Here is a 17814-nt window from a genome sequence, read left to right on the forward strand (position 1 = left end):
GGAGTCTGTGTCAGCTCTCCGAGCGCTCATAAAACTTCAGTTTGGAACCCCGACAATCATAGAGGTGGGGATTTTGCCCCAAGACCCCCAGCAACCAAAACCCATACACCCCATACATCAAAAAGACCGTTACAGAAAGGGGAGATAATTCAAAGAAATATTTTAGTTGCACGTTGCGCTATTCACAGAAAAAGAAATTAAAAATGTGAAAATGTATTTTTTACATTTTTTAAAACCAAAAAATAGTGAACTAAAAATGACACAAAAAAAAGCCCCACGTATCACAAGCCCCACGTATCACCAAAAAAAAAAAAGGGGTGTCATATGACCCAGTCTGGTTAACCGCCTCAGGACCGCCGTACGCAGGATTGCGTCCTGGCGGCGGCCCTGCTATTCTGGGTGGACGCATATACGCGTCCACTCGCGAGAGGCGAGATTTCCTGTGAACGCGCGCGCCTGTGTATAGGATCGGAAGGTAAGCGAGTGGATCTCCAGCCTGCCAGTGGCGATCGTTCACTGGCAGGCTGGAGATGTGATTTTTTTTTAACCCCTAACAGGTATATTAGACGCTGTTTTGATAACAGCGTCTAATATACCTGCTACCTGGTCCTCTGGTGGTCCCTTTTGCTTGGATCGACCACCAGAGGACACAGGTAGCTCAGTAATAAGTAGCACCAAGCACCACACTACACTACACCCCCCCTGTCACTTGTTAACCCCTTATTAACCCCTGATAACCCCATATAGACTCCCTGATCACCCCCCTGTCATTGATCACCCCCCTGTCAGGCTCCATTCAGACATTTTTTTGGCCCAAGTTAGCGGAAATAGTTTTTTTTTTTTTCTTACAAAGTCTCATATTCCACTAACTTGTGTCAAAAAATAAAATCTCAGATGAACTCACCATACCCCTCATGGAATCCAAATGCGTAAAATTTTTTAGACATTTATATTCCAGACTTCTTCTCACGCTTTAGGGCCCCTAAAATGCCAGGGCAGTATAAATACCCCACATGTGACCCCATTTCGGAAAGAAGACACCCCAAGGTATTCCGTGAGGGGCATATTGAGTCCATGAAAGATTGAATTTTTTGTCCCAAGTTAGCGGAAAGGGAGACTTTGTGAGAAAAAACAAAAACAAAAAAAAACAATTTCCGCTAACTTGTGCAAAAAAAATAAATTCTATGAACTCGCCATGCCCATCATTGAATACCTTGGGGTGTCTTCTTTCCAAAATGGGGTCACATGTGGGGTATTTATACTGCCCTGGCATTTTAGGGGCCCTAAAGCGTGAGAAGAAGTCTGGGATCCAAATGTCTAAAAATGCCCTCATAAAAGGAATGTGGGCCCCTTTGCGCATCTAGGCTGCAAAAAAAAAAGTGTCACACATGTGGTATCTCTGTACTCAGGAGAAGTTGGGGAATGTGTTTTGGGGTGTCATTTTACATATACCCATGCTGGGTGAGAGAAATATCTTGGTCAAATGCCAACTTTGTATAAAAAAATGGGAAAAGTTGTCTTTTGCCGAGATATTTCTCTCACCCAGCATGGGTATATGTAAAATGACACCCCAAAACACATTGCCCAACTTCTCCTGAGTACGGCGATACCACGTGTGACACTTTTTTGCAGCCTAGGTGGGCAAAGGGGCCCATATTCTAAAGAGCACCTTTAGGATTTCACCAGCCATTTTTTACAGAATTTGATTTCAAACTCCTTACCACACATTTGGGCCCCTAAAATGCCAGGGCAGTATAACTACCCCACAAGTGACCCCATTTTGGAAAGAAGACACCCCAAGGTATTCGCTGATGGGCATAGTGAGTTCATGGAAGTTTTTATTTTTTGTCACAAGTTAGTGGAATATGAGACTTTGCAAGAAAAAAAAATAATAATAATCATCATTTTCCGCTAACTTGTGACAAAAAATAAAAAGTTCTATGAACTCACTATGCCCATCAGCGAATACCTTAGGGTGTCTACTTTCCGAAATGGGGTCATTTGTGGGGTGTTTGTACTGTCTGGCCATTGTAGAACCTCAGGAAACATGACAGGTGCTCAGAAAGTCAGAGCTGCTTCAAAAAGCGGAAATTCACATTTTTGTACCATAGTTTGTAAACGCTATAACTTTTACCCAAACCATTTTTTTTTTACTCAAACATTTTTTTTTTATCAAAGACATGTAGAACAATAAATTTAGAGAAAAATTTATATATGGATGTCGTTTTTTTTGCAAAATTTTAAAACTGAAAGAGAAAAATGTCATTTTTTTGCAAAAAAATCGTTAAATTTCGATTAATAACAAAAAAAGTAAAAATGTCAGCAGCAATGAAATACCACCAAATGAAAGCTCTATTAGTGAGAAGAAAAGGAGGTAAAATTCATTTGGGTGGTAAGTTGCATGACCGAGCAATAAACGGTGAAAGTAGTGTAGGTCAGAAGTGTAAAAAGTGGCCTGGTCTTTCAGGGTGTTTAAGCTATAGGGGCTGAGGTGGTTAAAAAAAAATATATATAAATACAGGCATGAAAACAGAGGGCAGCCTGTGGGAGTAGGGGGTGCCCCCAATATCTCGGCAAGGCACTAGACAAAGGGGGCTCAGGGCCTAGTTTCAGGGTCGAGCTGGCATGTTGCTATGGCAACGCGTCTCGCACTCACCTCTTCTAGTCAGCGCCATATTCCTCAGACATTCGGGAGATCTCGGCTTTTTCCGCCACAGGCACAAAGTAACTGCGCCGGAAATAGGCGGCCATGTTGGTTAAGGGCAAACCTACTTCGCTATGACATTACTAGGAAGTCCTTCACGGAGAGATTCATTTCCGCGCCGCTTTAATGCTCTATTGATAGGAGAAGAGGTTTCCGATGGTTTTGAACACCTAGAAAAGCAGAGACAGCTGATGGTAGTATCCAAATCCTCATGCGCCGTAAGGTCCTTATGACGACAGTGGGTCAGGTGACATGCTAAAGTCACGTGGGTTTGAAGCAGAGACGGGACGTCCCAGCAGGGTAATAGCTGCATCTCATTCTCATGCGCTGTGCTAATAAACATTAGTAATATATAGAATAGTAACTAAGCCTAATGATGGTGTTTATAGTCGGGTCACTTTGGAATTGAGGCTCCGACTGTCACATGACGCTGTGACGTCACAAGGTCCTTATGGCGCATGGCATTTAGACTCCGGGTCTCCAATATGGCGGCCCCCGAACATTCTCGTCATGGAATCGCAGGACTTCTTTGTTCCAGGCATGCGCAGTAAAGGTCACGTTCGGGCGCCTTCCTTCGTCGCGGTAGCCATTTTCGGTGTGAATCGGCTTTACTCGGTGGTTTCCGTGAGCGGGGGCTGAATCCCATCCGGAGTGCTCGGGAGTTTCCGGAGACCATCGGGTCTTTTCGTTGTATACATTTTACTTCGCGTTCCGGAAAGGGTGTTCGGGTGTTACCGAGGTCTAAGTTTCGTGTCTTTCCGGAATTGGGTTCGGTTGTTTCCGGATGCATGGATGAAACTCAAGCCTCCCGACTTGGTTTATCAGAAGCAGCGGCGGCAGTGGCTGCTGTAGCGGCGGCTGTACGAGATGGACCGGAGGTAACTTCGGTCACTGTCATGACTGGGCCTGATGGTAGAAATGCAACGGGGAATGGGTATACAGGTAAGTAGTTCTGGTGTCATACTGCTGACCGGCCACTAGATGGAACTGTAACCTCTGCTCTTCCCTATAGGGTTTCCCCCTTGTAATATAATGTTCACCACAAGATGGAGCTAGTGTGTGCGGAGCTTACAGTGCAGCCTGGCACCTGACGTTAGGTCATGGTTCACACTGATCATGTGGAGCTGCGGTAACTGACGGCTCAAAGTATGATGCAGGGGTCAGCAACCTTCAGCTGCTGTGAAGCTACAACACCCAGCGGGCTCCATTTATTTCCACAGGAGTTCAGAGAACAATTGAGCTGGTGTGCATACTGAGAGTTGTAGTTTCAGAACAGCTGGAGTGCGGAGGTTGCTGAACCTCATGATGATTTATCACCATTGAAAAACCCCTGCTGGATTATGAGCCCTGAGGAAGGTGGCGGCCCGTCAGAGGCGCGCGCTCTACCCTTACAGATATAGGTGGGTGATTTATCAAACTGGTTGCCCATAGCAACCAATCAGATTCCACCTTTCATTTTGGACAGCTCCTTTGAAAAATGAAAGAAGGAATCTGATTGGTTGCTATGGGCAACTGAGCCAGTTCTACTTTCCACCAGTTTGATAAATGACCCCAATAATTGTCAGTCATCGGGGGAGCTTTACCGAAACGGGTGTAAAGGAAAACTGGTTTAGTTGCCCATAGCAACCAATCAGATTTCACCTTTCATTTTCCAAAGGAGCTGTCCAAAATGAAAAGTGGAATCTGGTTGCTATGGGCAACTAAGCCAGTTCTACTTTACACCAGTCTTGGTAAATCCCCTCCATTGTGTGAGACCACTCTCCAGGCTCCTCATAACTTGGGATTAAGCCTGTGCCCGCACCTGCTGTGGATTTACATGCGGCAGATCTGCAGCGTTGTACGGTACCAACAAAGTGGATTTTAAGGGTATGACCACGCGTCGCTGCCGTGTCCCGCTGTTCAGTGGGACTGTATTAATAATGGCCGCTGGGCACCTTCAATACAGTGCGGCCTTTAGTAATACAGTGCGGTTTCATTAGCTTAATTAGAGCCCGCTGCATCCCTTTCGGACACGCGGTCACAGCCATGACAAAACCGTGGCGTTTGGGACACGGCCGCGCGGCTATCAAGAACGAATGAGACGGCACTGTTTAGACCGGGCTGCATTGTTAATGGCCGCGCTGTATTGCAGGATACGTGTGACCATTAACAATGCAGAACGGCTAAACAGCGCTGTCTCATTGGTTTAATTACAGCCCGACCGCGCGTGGTCCTACCTTAAGAATACAACCGCACAGCGCTGCCATAGGAGCGGCCGCCGCTCTAATGAAACTAATTAGAGCCGCACTGTTCAGTAGGGCCGGTATTTGACCAGAGCACGGCCACTTATCAACCGCCATCGTGTCACAATTTCATTAGATCACGGGCATTTTTCTCTTTTATTTTATTTTTATGGTTCCCACAGGTGTCCGAAGAAGAACTGGGAAATAAGTCCTAGAAAAGCAGAGTAAGCTTATTGTATCCAGAACCTCCCGATCTCTCTACTGGGGCGACGCCGGCTTGTTGTTTGTATCTAGGGGTGACGCCGGCTTGTTGTTTGTATCTAGGGGTGACCCCGGCTTGTTGTTTGTATCTAGGGGTGACCCCGGCTTGTTGTTTGTATCTAGGGGTGACGCCGGCTTGTTTGTATCTAGGGGTGACCCCGGCTTGTTGTTTGTATCTAGGGGTGACGCCGGCTTGTTGTTTGTATCTAGGGGTGACGCCGGCTTGTTGTTTGTATCTAGGGGTGACCCCGGCTTGTTTGTATCTAGGGGTGACCCCGGCTTGTTGTTTGTATCTAGGGGTGACGCCGGCTTGCTGTTTGTAGCTAGGGGTGACGCCGGCTTGTTGTTTGTATCTAGGGGTGACCCCGGCTTGTTGTTTGTATCTAGGGGTGACGCCGGCTTGTTGTTTGTATCTAGGGGTGACGCCGGCTTGTTGTTTGTATCTAGGGGTGACCCCGGCTTGTTGTTTGTATCTAGGGGTGACGCCGGCTTGTTTGTATCTAGGGGTGACCCCGGCTTGTTGTTTGTATCTAGGGGTGACGCCGGCTTGCTGTTTGTAGCTAGGGGTGACGCCGGCTTGTTGTTTGTAGCTAGGGGTGACCCCGGCTTGTTGTTTGTATCTAGGGGTGACGCCGGCTTGTTGTTTGTATCTAGGGGTGACGCCGGCTTGTTGTTTGTATCTAGGGGTGACCCCGGCTTGTTGTTTGTATCTAGGGGTGACGCCGGCTTGTTTGTATCTAGGGGTGACCCCGGCTTGTTGTTTGTATCTAGGGGTGACGCCGGCTTGTTGTTTGTATCTAGGGGTGACGCCGGCTTGTTGTTTGTATCTAGGGGTGACCCCGGCTTGTTGTTTGTATCTAGGGGTGACGCCGGCTTGTTTGTATCTAGGGGTGACCCCGGCTTGTTGTTTGTATCTAGGGGTGACGCCGGCTTGCTGTTTGTAGCTAGGGGTGACGCCGGCTTGTTGTTTGTATCTAGGGGTGACCCCGGCTTGTTGTTTGTATCTAGGGGTGACCCCGGCTTGTTGTTTGTATCTAGGGGTGACGCCGGCTTGCTGTTTGTATCTAGGGGTGACGCCGGCTTGTTGTTTGTATCTAGGGGCGACGCCGTCTTGTTGTTTGTAGCTAGGGGTGACCCCGGCTTGCTGTTTGTATCTAGGGGTGACCCCGGCTTGCTGTTTGTATCTAGGGGTGACGCCGGCTAGCTGTTTGTATCTAGGGGTGACGCCGGCTTGCTGTTTGTAGCTAGGGGTGACGCCGGCTTGCTGTTTGTATCTAGGGGTGCAGGCTCCCACTTCTGTGTGGGGAAGTTAATGGGTAGACGGTACACAACCATCCTGGTCTCTGCCGCTATCTCCTGGTCACTTGTATGGGGCTGAGCGGCAGTAACTCGGTGTGGCCACTACGCGGCGCTGCGCCTGGTCCCTGCAGCCAGCTGATCAGCACGGGGGGCAGAAGTTGGACCTCATCGATCTGATACTGACCACCTATACTAAGGATAGGTCCTCATTCTCATCCCAGAATACCCCTTTAATATTAATAAGTGGTTTCCTTTTTTTTGTTTACATTCTTTGCCTCTTTTTACATTGCAGAAGTCACGGTGTCCAGCGTTGGCGCCCCGGGAGAGAACGTTTTCACCACTTCGGTGGCTAGTACAGCCTCCCTGTCAGATCATGTACTTGTGAGTATTTTATAAGAAAACGACTGAGATGACCCAGAAGCGAAAAAAAACTCCTTAAAGGGTTTCTATCACTTTGTATCACATAATTAGCTGTCAGACACTAGCGATCTGCTAGTGTCTGCTCTGGGCAACCATCCTACTATAATCGCTTGTGGGGCAGCGGTTTTGCTAAAAAACGAACTTTTATAAATATGCTAATGAGCCTCTAGGTGCTATGGGGGCGTCATTAGCACCTAGAGGCTCCGTCTACCTTCATAAACAGCCGCCGCCCAGCGCGTCCCTCCAGCCCGCCCATGTCCTCCTCCGTGTGACGCAGCGGACGAATTCTCGCGCATGCGCCGTGCGCGGCTGTATTCGGCGCATGCGCATTGAATGTCTGACCGCTCCCAGCTCAGACATCTCAAATGCGCCGAATACAGCCGCGAACGGCGCATGCGCGAGAATTCGTCCGCTGCGTCACACGGAGGAGGACATGGGCGGGCTGGAGGGACGCGCTGGGCGGCGGCTGTTTATTAAGGTAGACGGAGCCTCTAGGTGCTAATGACGCCCACATAGCACCTAGAGGCTCATTAGCATATTTATAAAAGTTCGTTTTTTAGCAAAACCGCTGCCCCACAAGCGATTATAGTAGGATGGTTGGCCAGAGCAGACACTAGCAGATCGCTAGTGTCTGACAGCTAATTATGTGATATGAAGTGATAGAAACCCTTTAAGCTACTGTCACACATGCATCCGAGAAATCCAGCAGAACAGCCCGCTGGAGTTCTCCGGATCTGACATAGCTGGATAGTGCCGCGTGCACGCCAGACCCCATAATGATAAGTGTCCAATACCGTAACCCCTGCAAGGTGCGCCAAATCCATCACAGGGCATGCGCCACTTTGGTAAATTTGACTAATTTCCCACCTGCCTGGTCTACTTCTAAGCCGTCCAAGTAGTAATAATAAATCGTTTCCATTGTGTTAATTTTTTTTCCACTTTGTTAGTTTCTCCTTGATCTCCAGATTATATTAAAAAAACTAAAAAAAAACACTGATATAATTTCAATAACATGGCTTCTTTGTACCAAAAACAGCACCACGCTTGGTCGTGCCTGGTATTGCAGCACAGCTCCATTAACCTGAATGGCACAAGCCATGGAGAGGGGTGATGCTCTTTTTGGAAGAAAGCAGCCATGTTTTCCGTAATTCTGTACAATCACTTTTAGGCGATGTCCTCTCATGAGCTGTCATGTTTAGGCCAAATCAAAATTTTGTACTGGAGTGTATAGTACTTTGGCTACTTTCACACTTGCGGCAGAGGAATCCGGCAAGCAGTTCTGCCTGCCGGATCCTGATCCGTCTCACAAATGCATTGCAAGAACGGATCCGTCTGTCCGTTTGTCATACGGACAAACGGATCAGTTTCGATAATTTTTTATTTTTTTTTCACCTTTTTTTCATTCTGCGCATGCGCAGACTGGAAGGCCGGATCCGGCACTAATACATTCCTATGCATTTTGGCAATTGTTCCGTTTTTTTGGCCGGAGATAAAACTGTAGCATGCTGCGGTATTATCTCCGTCCTGAACAGTCAAAAAGACTGAACTGAAGACGTCCTGATGCATCCTGAACGGATTGCTCTCCATTCAGAATGCATGGGGATAAAACTGATCAGTTCTTTTCCGGTATTGAGCCCCTAGGACGGAACTCTATGCCGGAAAAGAAAAACGGTGGTGTGAAAGTAGCCTTACATGGGCGTTACCATTGTCTGGATCTGTCTTGCAGGCGGAGAGGGCTTCCCTTCAGATTGGAGATAGCCTGAGCACAGAGAAAGCTACGCTGATTGTGGTACACACTGATGGCAGCATCATGGACGCCCAGAACATTAAAGTGCCAGCAGCCTCCATGACACCAGGTGAGAGAAATGATGTTCTGGTGACGATCCCCGCATGCAGCTGACGTTTCCAGTAATGTCTGCTGCTCTGCCTCTTAAATTTTATACTGGTCTTACGAAATAGATTGATGTCCTACAACAATGAAGGGCTGTACCTTGTAATTGGTCTTCTGAAGAGCCCGTTACACGTCACCCAACTTGGATGCTGTGCGTCCCTTTATTATGTCCCTCTAGTTTGGCTAGTTGGGAACTGATTAAGCGGGCACAGTTGCAACCTCTAATACAATTTTAGATGCCACAACATACTGACGTCCTAATCTATAGGGACTCGATGACAGGATTTCTTCCCCTTCATCCTAATCAGTGCTGGAACAGCAGTGATCGATTGTAGTCCAAGAACTATTAGAACTGGCTGTTTTAACACCTTTGCTACCAGCGCTGTACATTTACGGCGCTAGTGGGGTCTTTAAACATGGCGTCTGCTCGCGTGGGCGCTGTAGCCGACGGGTCTCTGCTGTTTCAAACAGCAGAGGCCCGCAGGCACCATAGCCGACGGTCTCTGCTGAGGCCAGACAATAATGCCGATCGCGGACATTACAGCCTTTAGACGCCGTGTTCAAGTGTGATGCATCTGGGTTAAGACCGGAATCCCTGTGCGGCGATCAAGGATGCTGGTCATTATTTTTAATTAGGCTACTTTCACACCAGCGTTTTTGCTGGATCCGGCAGGGCTCAGCAAAAACGTTTCCGTTACTGATAATACAACCATCTGCATCCGTTATGAATGGATCCGGTTGTATTGTCTTTAACGTAGCAAGGACAGATCCGTAATGAACTGCATAGAAAGTCAATGGGGGACGGATCCGTTTTCTATTGTGTCAGATAGTGCCTCCGCATCCCAGGACGGAAAGAAAACCGCAGCATGCTGCTGCTTGCTCTCTGGTGTGAGAACACAACCAAACAGAACGGAATGCATTTTGGAGCATACCGTTCTGTTCAGTTACGTTTTTTTTGTCCCCATTGACAATGAATGGGAACAAAACGGAAGCGTTTTTTTTTTCCTGTATTGAGATCCTATGACGGAATAAAAACACTAGTGTGAAAGTAGCCTAAGCTGGGTCTCTCTGAAAAGGCCCAGCGTATTAGAGCTGCAGTTCCTATGTTGGCCAGCAGGTAGCAGGCCAACATAGGAGATCAGCAATTAGAGAATCGCTATACTCCTTATGGGAGTTTAGAAATATTCTCTAAAAACCAAAGTAGTGGACATTGTAGCCTCCTCCTAGCCCTCGAACGCATATGTGAACGGGAAAATAAAAAAGTTGTGGCTCCAGGAAGACAGGGAAGAAAAGTCGATATGCAAAAACCTCCGGTATCCTAAAGGTTAAAGTTGTGGACTTTAACCAGTGTCTTCTAATGCCCCCTTTTGCCAAAGCGCAATCTACATAGATATGTAGAGTCTTAAATATGTAGAGTCTTAAAATGGTTTTCCTTTTTTTTTTTTTTTACTGATGACCTATCCTCTGGCGCTCCTATATTCTGTATAGGTCATCGGTATCTGATCGGTGGGGGTCGACATCCGGGACCCCTGCTGATCAGCGGTTTGATGAGAAGGCACAGGTGCTTCTGTGACTGCTGTCTCCTTCTTGCAGCTCACCCAGCACAGCGCCGTACAGTGTATAGAGGCAGTGCTTGGTGTCGTGCTCAGCCCCATTCACTTCTATGGAGCCGAGCTGCTCCTAGGTCACATGACTGATGAACGTGTCATCACTGGCCTAGTGAGAGCAGAGGGAAGGCACTGGCGCTCACAGAAGTGCCGCTGCCTTCTCAAACAACTGATCGGCAGGGGTCCCGGGTGTTGGACCCCCACCGATTAGATACTGATGACCTATCCAGAGGATAGATCATCATTAAAAAAAATAATAATCTCAGAAAACCCTTTAAATACCAAATTCCAGGTCTGCAGATTTCAAGTGGTTGACCCCGTTGGGCAACTCCACATAGTGAATCCTCTCCTATCGTCTCCGGGACATTGATATTGATGTCCTATCCTTAGGACTAACCATGGATATCAGATTGGTGTGCATCTGACTCCCAGCATCCCTACCAATCAGATGACGGAGGAGGCTGTGGTGCTGTTGGGCACAGCTCGGTACATATTGTAGAGGCCATACTGCGTGGTATTGCAGTACAGTCAGGTGAATGGGACGAATGGCTACAATGTGGCTTAAATGTCAGTTTCAGTTCCCACCTCAGGAACCCAATCCTGTCTTCAGAACGGGGCCTCAGAAGTGAAGGAAGAAGAACTGCACATGCACAGCCAACTTTCATTCACCGCTATGGGACTTCTGAAAAAAGCACTCGCTCAGCTGTTTTTGGAACAGTCCTTCACTACAACGGGCCTCGTTTTGGAGATAGGAGTGCCCCGCACCTACAGCATCTGACATTTATAGCATATCCAAGTGACATCTCCTGCATGATGAGATGGGACAACCCTTTTAACTATTATTTTTCTCACTAGTACTTGCTAGTACAGTAATACGCTGTGGATGTTCTGCCTGCAATTCCTAGGTGGAAAATCCACAGCGTATTCACCACAGATGAATACTGTATGGGTGGTTCACACGTTGGGTGACCATTATCAAACCTCCTGCACCTGAATTGTGCAACCCTTTGCCCATTCTCTGCTGTGCTGGGCGGCGGGGGGGTCGAGGCTTAGCGATCCGACACGTCATAATACTTGTGTCACTTTTCTGGTGCCGGAAACCTATGCCAGGTCCCAGCTGGTGTACCTTGTAGATTGTGACGAACACGCCGGCCAAGATGCACCAATATTTTTAAGAGCCGTGAGCCTCCATGGAGTTTTTTTATTTATTTTATTTTATTTTTTTAAAGAAACACCACCTAAAAATGTAAGAAATTTACTACATTGATCTCCATAAGGAATAAAGACAAGTACAACGGTATAGGAGGAAAAAGGGCAATTTTTATTTAGGTAAATGGGGTTAATTTTACTATTAGGAAATTCATTAAAACAGCGTTGAAGGGCTTCTGTCATCAGACACATGCTTAGTAACCTGGCTGACGTTAGACACGTGCTGATCTCAGCTGAAGATAACAGTGTTACTCTCTTATTTCTAAGTGCCTCTGTTTTAGAGAAAAAAAACTACTTTTGTTTTATGCAAATGAGCCTCTAGGAGCAATGGGGGCGTTGCCATTACTCCTAGAGGCTCCGTTCTCTGACCTCCTGCTGTGCCCTTCTCATCTTGATTGACAGGGCCAGGCAATGTTAACGTCATCCTGCCTGGCCCTGACTTTGGGGACAATCTCACGCCTGCGCAGTGCCAGGCATGTATAGTAAAAGAATAATGCTCACTGGCTGCTGACTTCATTACTACGCCTGCTCTGCATATGTCTTCTGGGTATACCGTTACATATGCGGCACAGGCGCAGTAGGGAGATCCACTGCCGGCGAGCAGCATTTCTTTACTACACTTGCACCGAAAGGAACGGCGCAGGCATGAGATTTTACTGAAGTCTGGGCGGGGCAGGATGACGTGAACACTCCCTGACCCTGTCAAAATGAGCAGGCGCGGCAGGAGAATGGAGCCTCTAGGAGTAACGACAACGCCCCCATTGCTCCTAGGGGCTCATTTGCATAAAAGTTATTTTTTCTCTTAAAGGGTAGCACCTAGAAATAAGAGAGTAACACTGTTATCTTCTGCTGACATCAGCACGTGTCTAACGTCAGCCAGGTTACTAAGCATGTGTCTGATGACAGAAGCCTCTACGACTCTTACTGGGTATGTGCCAATTGTTTATTTGTCTTATTAAATCCTATTTATGGGCCATGTTGATCCAGAGGAAGGTGAAACCTCCCCTGAGGAATGGACAATCCACCTAACAGGGGGAAATCTTCATTCCTGACCCCGAATATGGTGATCAGAATAAGGGTCCATTCACATGACCGTACCGTTTTTTGCAGTCCGCAAATTACGGACCCGAAAAACACTAATACCGGCTGTGTGCGTTCTTCATTTTGCAGAACGCACAGGGCCAGCGCAATATAGAAAATGCTTATTCTTCTCCGTGAACAAGAATGGGACATGCTCTATATTTTTTGCGGGCTGCGAAACAGAACAACGGATGTGGGCAGCACTCGGTGTGCTGTCCTCATCTTTTGGCCCTATTGAAATGAATAGATCCACACCCGTACCGCAAAATTGAGGAATGGATGCGGACCCATTCATATGGTCTTATGAATGAGCCCTAAATCCCAGGATCAAAGGCTGATTCCTGACCTGCGGGATATGGGGATTAATGTAAGAAGTCTATTATACTCAATTTAGAGACTTCTGCTAATTTAATTTTTTAGGTTTATTAAATATTAAGTGTTTTTCAACTATTTTTTTCTACATTTATGTTTTCTACATTTATATTACTATACTAATGTGTGGACTAATGTTCATACTAAACCTATTTAAGGCCGTGTAGATCCCGAGGAAGGCGAAAACCCCTGTGAGGAATAGGTCAATTGTCCTCAACTAGGGGGAAAATTCCTTCCCGACCCCAAATATGGCGATCAGAATAAATCCCAGGATCAAAGCCGATATCTCTGTCTGCTATGTGTGGGTGTCTATACCTGTCCTGTAGTGTTCCTATACCTGTCCTGTAGTGTTCCTATACCTGTCCTGTTGTGTTCCTATACCTGTCCTGTAGTGTTCCTATACCTGTTCTGTAGTGTTCCTATACCTGTTCTGTAGTGTTCCTATACCTGTCCTGTAGTGTTCCTATACCTGTCCTGTTGTTTTCCTATACCTATCATGTAGTGTTAGTGAGGTGCGGTGTATGTATTACTTACCCGGCCTGTGCTGCGGGGAGTTCAGGGGTAATAGCCGCTTAGCAGCCCCAGGACTACAACATGCGGCTATTGTCCCTGAACTCACCAGATGGAAACTAAGCACAGGCCGCTCCTGGGGTCTTAGAGCATCTTCAGGCTGGAGTGATGTCAGATGCCAGCCCGGGATCGGAGGATGTCAGGTCAAGGGCCTGGGGCAGCCATGACAGTGATGAGGCATCAGGATGGTATGGAGAGAGATGTGGCAGCCGAGGTGACAGAACAGCATAGAGACATTGGTCAGGAGGAGGCACAAAGTTCTGGGAAGTTGGCAGGATTTCATCCTGGAAGACATTACAGGAAGACACTCAAATAAATCTATTTACTGTAGATTCTGTTATCTTAAGGAATGGTCATATAATAAAGCATTTAGCCATGTAACATCAAATATAATGTTGTGATTTAATGTTAGGTGTTCTGTTTATATAGTGATCTCTCACCAGATGGTCGTGGACTCCCTCACAGCCCAGATCTTCTCATCCACCTAAGAAGAAGCAGAGACATAGTCATACACAGAAGGGCAATGATGACCACAACTGATGAGTTATCCTCAGAGGATGAGAATCTTACCGGGCCCAGCTAGGTGACATGTAGCTAAATTCGGCCACGGGGTGATGGGCTCTCTTATCCTTCGGCCAACACAGATGTTGCTTCTCCAGAACCCGCTGAAATGGTGTAAATGGCGGCTGTGCCCTCCTCTCCTCCAGTTCCTCCCAGCCGATGGTGGAAAACAGTGGATGCATCCGTATGTTGCCACGCACACCGAGACGCTTCTTAGGTTTCTTGCACAGCAGTTTTGCAACAAGATGTTGCACATCAGCATGAAGCCAAGATGGAATGTTTGGCTCATGGGTGGTAATGGCTGTGCGAGCCGTCTTTCGGAAGGGGCCAAAGTGAAATGGGTGGTGTCCTGATGCCATCCTGGACACCACAATCCCCAGACTCCACCAGTCAACTGCTGTGCTGTAAGTTTTCCTAAGAAGTATCTCGGGGGCCATGTAATAAAGGCTTCCCGTCACTCCACGGATCTTATTGGAGGCAGTGACACCATCTTGGGCCAGTCCGAGGTCAATTATACGGATGTGTCCATCTGCATCCAACATGATGTTAAGCGGCTTCAGATCTCTGTAGTGAAATAATACAAGAAAATAAAAATTTTTCAAGACCGTGCAAATAGAAATGTAGGACTCTAGTAAAGCTGGATGCATGATCTCCAGCCTGTAAAGGGAACAGAGAGAAGGGGGAAAGTTCTGCTCACCGGTGGACGATGTTGTGTCCATGGAGGAACTGGAGGCCACATACCAGCTCTGCTGTGTAGAATCTGATGGGGAGAACAGAGAATAGTCTAATGTAGGGATCAGCAACCTCTGGCTCTCCAGGTGTTGTGAAACTACGTCTCCCATCATGTAAACTTGCTTGGCTGTTTTCTGAACTCCCATAGAAGTGAAAGGAGCATGCTGGGAGTTGTAGTTTCACAACAGCTGGAGTGCCAAAGGTTTCTGATCCCTGGTCTAATATAATCAAATCCTTCCCTAGAATTTCCCTAATATCATGTTATGAAGGATCCTGGGAGGTCACTAGCAGAGAAGAAGTGCTGTTTTATGGCAGCCTGTATTCTTTCCATTCACTGCTTTGTTTATCCACCTGACCGACCACTACAGAGTAATAGATACTACTACCACTACATTTAGTTTGGTGCCATAGATCTGCATGTAAATACCCTGAACAAGAAGTTACCAAGAATTACACCGCCACCTTGCACCTTGGGACACGCCCTCCATCCCTCTCCTAACTGTACCTCTGACCTCAGTTTTTATTCCCCATTCTCTTACCTTACGCTGTCAGTATTCAGGTAGCCGCACATATTGATCAAAGCCTCCAGGCTGCCACCGGAGAGATACTCCGTGATGAAATATGCCCGCTCCTGAGACTGATGTGCGGCATACAGGTGGCATAGGAACGGGCAGGCTCTGGTGGCCAGGAGTATCCTCCGCTCTCTCGTGATGGTGTCCGCATTGTCCCACTTTTTGTCGATGATTTTGACGGCCGTGTAGATGTTTCGGCCAGGGACTGATGCCAGGACCACCTGAGGAAAAGAAATGGAGAATACTCATTTACCCAGCATGAAATAGCTGATAACAGAAAGCAATAGATGGGGATAAAATGGAAATATTGTATTAGAAATGAATGAAAAAAAAAAATACTAAAACTTACTTTGCCAAAGCTGCCCCTGCCCAAGACCTGGTGGATGGTGAAGCGGCTGATGGTAAGCCTGGCATAGGGGCTGGACGTGTCCGAGTCTTGGCTGCTGTCTGATGTCAGCCCCTCATCCTCCGATCCGCTCTCCTCGGTTGCTCTCCTCTTCCTTGAGGCGCTGGATCCAGTGATGCTCTCCTCTTCCCTCTTCCTCTTATCTTCCCTCTTCTCCTCCTCGCTGTCTTCTGTCTGTCCAGTGGACGCCATTGTCGAAAATCTTCAAAAATCTTCCAATCTGTAGACCGCCTCTGCTCGCTGCCGTCGACAGTTGAATCTGAACGGCAGTTGCTCGTGTGCAGGGGTTCAGAGGTCACGATGGAATCCTCAGGTGGCATCTCCTGGCAGTGGACCATGGACATGCTCTGCCATGTTTGCTGTGAGGTGGGCATCTTGAGTGGCAGTCCAGTGTCCAGAGGAATGAGAGAGAACTACATGGCGGCATCTTCTAGTGCCATGTTATTAGTGGATGGGGGCAGGTGATGTGACTGGTGTATGAGGGGTGGCAGTGGTGCCCATAGTTCATCACACACTGTACTGGCATGTTGTTATAAGATCAGTTGTGTGGAAATTCATTATATGTAATGCACAAAGCAGCACTTCCAGGAAAAATAGTATACAGGGTGCCAGCGACCAGGGCCTGGATCCACAGCCCCCAGATGTACACCAGTGAAGAAGTCGCAGCGCTCCCAAAAAGTCCAATCAAAAAAGAGGATTTATTCTTCCACGTACAGACAGCGACATTTCTGTCCTGTCCGAGAAAAGTCCTGTGATAGGACAGAAACGTCGCTGTACAGGGAAGAATAAATCGCCTTTTTTAATAGGACTTTTTGGGACTTGTATTTATTCTGCATTTCACTTTATAAGACTTACATTTCTCGCCCATGTTCATTGGGGGACACAGGAACCGTGGGTATAGCTATGTCCTCTAGGAGGCGGGACACTAGATAAAGCTGTTAGCTCCTCCCCCGGCAGCTATACCCCCTCCAGCCTGGAGAGAGAGCTTCAGTTTTTTCTAGTGTCAATAGGAGGCAAGACCTCCCTGCTCTGCAGGGTAGCTCCTGAAGATTTTTTTTTAGTTTTTTATTTTCCTTCTTTTTCAGATAGGAAACAGTGGACGCCTCGCCTCCCTATTCTCCCGGGGGAGCACTCCAGCGTTGGTCCGCAACGCTGCCTCCTCCCCCACAAGAAGACAAAGGGGACCAGGGCAGCCTCGTTCCCCCTGTATCCCGCCAGCTGAAGGGTCACCCATCCAAGTCCCTCTTCCAGCTTCCTGCCACTACGGTGCCAGTAGCTGAAGGGGTGAACTTGCTGGAAAAGAGGAAGGGTGAAGATGGCGGCCGGACAGATAAGTGAAGCCTGCTCCAGGCCGTCGATTTTTTTTAATTTTTTTTTCCCCCCCAGCCGCCGCCCACCGCTTAGGCTGCACACTTCAGCGGCAAGTTCCTCTCCCCTCTCCTCTCCTTATTTTTACTCAGCGCTCTGCACTTCATGAAAGAGGAACACATTGGGTTAAGAGGGGCAGGGCCTATTCCGAGCACAGAGCGGGACGAACCGGCAGGCTTAGTGAAGCGCCGGCTTATCTCAGATTCACTACGGGCGGCACCCTGTTCCAGGCGCTGTCTTGTGCGGCATCCTGAGGTGATTTGAGCAGGGGGAATCGGGCACTGCGGGGGTTAATGAGCGGCGCGCGCACTGTTGTGGCCATGAGCGGGAGATGCAGGACCTTAGGGGGCGAGGCTTACTCTTCCCGCCACAGTGCTCAGGAAGTTCTTCGCTGGGACATCTTCCTCCGGACAGCGTCTGCTCCTGGCTCTGGTGGGAACTGTTGCTCCTCTCCTCAGGTTAGCTGTACTCTCTCCAGCTCCAGATTGCCTCTACCATCATGTCTGATCCCTCTGGTGCTCTACCTCGGCTGCCAATAGC

The 17814-nt window shown here is 47.8% G+C and overlaps 2 protein-coding genes across 2 annotated transcripts in view; one reads left to right on the plus strand and one right to left on the minus strand.

Annotated features, from left to right (window-relative positions):
- The window catches only part of TMEM80 (transmembrane protein 80), a 28458-nt gene extending 11700 nt beyond the window's left edge, over positions 1-16758 (minus strand). Inside the window, exons 1-2 of the mRNA XM_040409747.1 lie at positions 16748-16758; positions 2657-2874 (exon numbers count right to left, since the gene is read on the minus strand). Of these exons, the coding sequence (XP_040265681.1) occupies positions 2657-2675 (19 nt within the window). The 5' untranslated portion in view covers positions 2676-2874; positions 16748-16758. The remainder of the gene's footprint in view (positions 1-2656; positions 2875-16747) is intronic.
- Positions 2902-17814, plus strand: part of DEAF1 (DEAF1 transcription factor) — an 83735-nt gene continuing 68822 nt past the window's right edge. The window contains exons 1-3 of the mRNA XM_040409746.1: positions 2902-3646; positions 6779-6867; positions 8633-8762. Coding sequence (XP_040265680.1) covers positions 3493-3646; positions 6779-6867; positions 8633-8762 — 373 coding nt within the window. The 5' untranslated portion in view covers positions 2902-3492. The remainder of the gene's footprint in view (positions 3647-6778; positions 6868-8632; positions 8763-17814) is intronic.

This window comes from Bufo bufo, chromosome 10 (genome assembly GCF_905171765.1).
Source record: "Bufo bufo chromosome 10, aBufBuf1.1, whole genome shotgun sequence".
NCBI lineage: Eukaryota > Metazoa > Chordata > Amphibia > Anura > Bufonidae > Bufo > Bufo bufo.